At 30.4% G+C, this 6,000-nt stretch overlaps 1 protein-coding gene across 7 annotated transcripts in view; it reads left to right on the forward strand.

The window, feature by feature from the left end:
• Nucleotides 1-3,887, forward strand: part of LOC145277818 (protein shifted-like) — a 593,688-nt gene extending 589,801 nt beyond the window's left edge. For 3 of the 7 annotated variants that reach the window (XM_080129714.1, XM_080129710.1, XM_080129711.1), the window contains one exon: nt 3,203-3,560. In XM_080129714.1, coding sequence (XP_079985840.1) covers nt 3,203-3,288 — 86 coding nt within the window. In that variant the 3' untranslated portion in view covers nt 3,289-3,560. Of the gene's footprint in view, nt 1-3,202 lie in introns of all 7 variants that reach the window. The other 4 variants (XM_080129713.1, XM_080129716.1, XM_080129717.1 and 1 more) reach the window with 2 other exon arrangements.
• The last annotated feature ends 2,113 nt before the right edge of the window (nt 3,888-6,000 follow it).

The raw sequence follows: 6,000 nt of genomic DNA on the forward strand, positions 1-6,000 counted from the left end.
TTGTCAGACAGCTTCTCTCTTAGTTGTGATACCGTCATTTCTTCATCTGCATGAATTTGTTGTGATGAGGTTAGCAACAGAATTGCTTCCGTATTTTGCTATTTTTTGTAAAAAATAATGTTGAATAACTGCTGCAACATTTTTTCGAATAAACTCCGCAATGACGTGAAAACTATATAAATGTTTATATATTTACGCACACACTCTTATGTTTCTTTTTTTTTCAATTTGGCTTTTTTGAGAAAATTTGCAACAGTTATCAATTTAGCATTTTTGCCCTTTTTTCCTGAAAGATTTAGCTTCAAATATTTACTATTTATTATAGCCTGGCAATCCAACAAGGGTCAGCTATTTACCTACCTATATATATATATATATATATATATATATATATATATATATATATATATATATATATATATCAGAAAAAAGAATTCTTTTAAACCCTAGACGTATTTCGCCATCCTCATCAGGGGCCAATGATGGAATTTTACAAACTTTGTTTAAAAAAAAGAAAATATGGGAGAGAAATTAATTAATTCCCCATCCCCGTTTTCCTCTTTTTTTTTCTCCCCCTATATTTATACACGATTATCATTCCCCATTCGTGATGGTTTAATATATATATATATATATATATATATATATATATATATATATATATATATATATATAATATTCATTATATATATACACACATTAATTCATTTTATTTTATCCTATCTCCTACCTTTTCCTGTGCGTATATTTTATTATAATTGTAAATTAATCCCTCCCATGTTCATTTTTAATTTTAATTTCTCCCCCATATTTTCTTTTTTAAAAAAGTTTGAAACTGCCATCGTTGGCCCCTTATGAGGATGGAGAAAGACGTCTACGGTTTAAAAAAAATATTTTTTTCTGCTATTTGTATATTTTCTACCACAAAAACTCTTTTAATATATATATGTATATATATATATAATGGACTCTCCCGTCGTGTTTGACGCATGAGGGCCAAAAATTCGCTCTGTTTCACTCTGCCTTCAATGCTTGTGCCGCATGTGTGACACGAGGCCAGCTCTGCTCCCACAAACCAAGCCACACCACTCACAGGATACAGGCTGGGAAGGTGCTTTTCCTACTCTTGCTCTACGAAGATTTGTTTGATTCGATAGCCGTGTGTCAGTGTATGTGTTAATGCCCGCAAAACATTTTCCCTCCACAATTTTCTATCCGCAGCATCTTCTTTGGGTTCAGGCCTGCGTGCTTAAGATTGTCTTTCAGCTTATCCCTGTACTTCAGAAATGGACGACCCACATTTCGATTACCCTCTTTCAGTTGACTGTATGCTAGTTGCTTAGGAAGACGGTTTTCATCCATGCGAACAAGGTGACCAGCCCACCGAAGCTGAGGCTTCATCAGGAAGGCCTCAATACTTAAGATGTCGCACCTAGCAAACAATCCCGAGTTAGGGGCCTTGTCCTTCCATGTCAATCCACATATACTGCGAAGGCAACGCTTATGGAATGTATCTGCCTACGGTATGGGGTCCAGGCTTCCGATCTATACAGGAGTATCGAAACAATCACTGCACGATAAACTGAGATTTTGGTCTTTAGAGTCAAACCTCTTTCATTCCATACTCTTGGCCGCAGTTTGCCGAAGGCATCAGTCGCCTTTGAAATGCTGCTCAATATCTCATCACCAAGTGATGCTGACGAATTCACCTTACTTCTGAGATATGCAAAGGATTTAACATACTTTAGAGGCTGTCTATTCACTAAGATTTTCTGAGGCGGTTCCACATATTCTGGTCTCGGAATATTCACACCACCTTGCTGCAACGGGGTGGACTTTGGTTGCTTGATAACTTCTGTATTTTTAATACTAATCGTCAAATCAAATACTTTTGCGGCATTGGAAAAATTGTCTACTAATTCCTGTGCTTCTTCAAATGAAGTGGCCACGAGTGCAGCATCGTCTGCAAAAAAAAAAAATCACGAACCATTTTGCTTCTTGTTAGTGTTTTAGTTTTGAATCTTTGATGATTAAAAAGGCCCCCCCTGTAGTTCTAAACTCAAAATGGACACTTTGCGTGTAATCTTTAAAAGCATGCTCGAGCATGATTGAAAAGAAGATGGCAAAGAGCACAGGTGCCTTACCCCAACCCTGTTTCGTACCGGTTTTTACCTTGAATGAATCAGAGAACTTTCTGTCTGCTCTTACACGTGCCTCCATACTCTCTATAAATATATATATATATATATATATATATATATATATATATATATATATATATATATATATATATATAAACATTCACCTTCCAAAACACACCATAGATAACATTAAATGCATTTTCATAGCCTCCAATTTCAGCACACAGCAACAATGACGCAAATGTTTAAAAAATCTCATCCTGAGACTTAACACGCACATATCAAAACTTCACAAGAATTTGGAACCACTCAATAACTACAAATTCCACATAAAATAAATAGATAGACCAAAAGGATTTTACTGGGGGACGCTCACCGGTGGGTGGGTGGGGGGTCATTGGTATTTTTCCTCTGTTTCCGAATCTTTCATTTTATCCTCATACCTCAGTTTCTTTCATAGAGCAAATCCCTCCCCGCTCTTCCTCCACAAATCCAGACTGGCTACATTTTATTATCCCAAACCCAATAAAACAAAGCCTATCAACCCTTTTTCAGTCTTTTGTCCTCTCGTCTTATCAAGACTAATTCCAATAGTTATCTTCTCTTTTTTACAATAATCATTTTTGATTTCGTTAACTCACTGCATCAAGTGGCCTCACGAATTATCTGAAGTTTTTTCTTTTAAGAAAGAAAAATTAAGAAGGCTCCGATCAAATGTACTGACAAGATGTCAATAACTAAAATCCAGAAAAGTAAGAGATTAGTTTTTCTCGGTTGTAAATAATTTCTTAGTTTATAGTGACCAGACAAGTATTTCATTTATAGAAGAAAAGAGAAAGCAATCGTTTATTATAATGCATTCTTTATACAAAGAGTGGCATCAGAAAATCAAGTTATTTTATTCCTGTTTGTTATTTTGTCTTATTCGATATACAAATTAATCATATAATCTTTTGTATTTTTAAGAAATAAAGAAATGATTTTATTAGTTTTATTTGTTTTTAATACCTACCACCATAAAAACAAACAAATTACTAAAAGAATTTCTTATTTTTTAATAGAAAAACGAAACAAGAAAAAGCGACGGAACCGACAGCGAACCAAACGCCGAAAAAAGAAGAAGAAGAATCGCCGTAAACCGGTTTAAATCGAAAAATGTGAGGGACGCCGTTACCCCCTTGCAGACAGCGGAGTACTGTTTCCCCACGCGAAATGTCATGATGAAAACATGATTATCAGATGATACAAAATAATAAACTAATGCAGCAATCACCCGGAGAAATAAAAAAACTCTCTAGATTGCAAAGAATACAACGATAAACTGAAGCAATGAAAATCAAGAGACCAAACCGATTGACGCTTAAACTAATTGGCTTTTTATTCAGCTGTTGAAATTGAAAAAAAAAACAAAAAAAAAAACAAGTTGACATATGGAGAAAGCGAAAAACAGTGTCTATGATCTAAAACTATACATAGAAAATTTATTTTGGAAAAGTGATATGTCCTCTCATTTCTTCAATATTCTAGCAGCACAGACATTCAGGTTTGTAGCATGGACTCAAACAACAACATCAACAAGATTGTAAATCTAAGAATGTAATCTAAGAAATACTAAAAGTTGCATATGTCCATAAGCAGTTCGTTCGAATAATTGAAAATCAACTATTACTAAAGAAGTGAGTTCGACTGTCTGGGAGGTTCACGTTACTGATATTGTGTCGATTATTAAAAGAAGTTGAATGAAAATGTTTTTATGTGCGTTACAATTAAAAGACGTCTTCTAGCGAAATGCTACTGCTGGAAAGTGGTTTTAATGCGTATACCGCTTAGATTTATAGATGACTGAGCAAGGTTTAGAAAATACATACACGCGCAAATATATAAACATATATATATATATATATATATATATATATATATATACACACACATTCTATATCTGATATTGAGCACTGTAACATTAACATGTAACTTAACTTATATATACGAATACACATAAACATATATACTATATGTAAATATATGTATATATGTATGTATAAATATATATGTAACATATATATACATTTACATAAAAATACATAGATATATATATATTTTATATATAAATATACTTATGTATATAAATATATATATATGCACACATACATATACATTTATACACACACACAAACACACACACACACACATATATATATATGTATATATATATATATATATATATATATATATATATATATATATATATACGTTAGTATGAATAGAATTTGATTTTGAAAGGGTCTCGTGGGGTTTTGTTTTGAGGTAATTTTATATACGTAATATTATCATATTTAAGCTTAAATATATTCATATATATATATATATATATATCATATATCATATATATATATGTGTGTGTGTGTAGTATAAATACTCAAAACTGCAGTTAACCAGCTTAATCACAAGCACTACAACTATCTATGTCACTGATTTTATTCAGAAATTAATAATGGCATGTGGGAAAATTTTTTTCACTAAAAAAATAAACCTTTTTTATTTTATAGTAATGCAAATTATAGAATTTAGAAAACAAATTAAGTAATTATGTACGTGCCATAATTTATCATTTATACGTAGGCTTCGCAAAATTAAATTACACAAGTGTTTCAAGTAAATTAATAACTAAGGGATGTTTCAGCATCTATTTTGTGTATAAACTAAGCAGCTTTTAGGAAAGAAATTGGCTCAGCTTTAACATATATATATATATATATATATATATATATATATATATATATATATATATATATATACACATATATATACATATATATATATATATATATATTGATATCTATACGCTGTGTCGAATGAGAGACTCGGTATCGATTAAAATCAATATGGTATCATAAGCAATCGTACACAAAAATACTTTTCATATTGAATTCTATATAAATCGCCATCGTTTTTTTCCTTATGATCTAAATATTATCTATCAATATACCTGCTTGTATATATATATATATATGTATATATATATATATATATATATATATATATATATATATATATATATATAGTCAAACCATTAATGTAAAACTTTAAATGTGTGTAAATAGTTTCAAGGAAGCATTTTAAGATACACTTATATTGTTTTTTTAACATTCTATTTTCCTGTACATACATATATCAATACGTAGATGTATCTATGTACAACAATGTCCGCATGTGTGTGTATGTAAATATATATTTGGAAACAAGCATCAAGTGTCTATTTGATTCGTTGACCATAAAGTTGCCAGACACTTTTGAACTTATTTTATGTTTCTTGAATTTTCTAGTGTTTAAACAATTAATGCCATCTTCCGTAGAAATTGTAAACATCCACGTAGATTTTGAAGAATAACGAAAATGAAAGATGATTAAAAAGGTGAAAAAAAGAAAATAATACATATTTCAAATGTGTAGCGTGAGATAGGGTTAGAATTTTGGAAAGAATGAGTTAAAAGAACCATAACTCTTGCTTATTTAACATAAGCTGCCGAATTAAAAAAATGTATAAATATATAATAAGGTATACAAGCGTAAGCTATGCAAATATATCACTTTTTTAATCGCGCATCTAATTTGTATTACGAATATCACCCTAATGGATATTATGCATAATGAATATCATATTTCCATGTTCTTACAAATATATTATTGCATATATACTAATTTGATAAAAATATTCGTATGTATGTGTGCATATATAAACTGATTATATATATATATATATATATATATATATATATATATATATATATTGGTGTGTGTATATATACGCATATATTTATGTGTATCTACATACGAGCATATAATCCCAATATTTTTACAT

This window comes from Euprymna scolopes, chromosome 6 (genome assembly GCF_053919585.1).
Source record: "Euprymna scolopes isolate OS-2025 chromosome 6, ASM5391958v1, whole genome shotgun sequence".
Lineage (NCBI taxonomy): Eukaryota > Metazoa > Mollusca > Cephalopoda > Sepiida > Sepiolidae > Euprymna > Euprymna scolopes.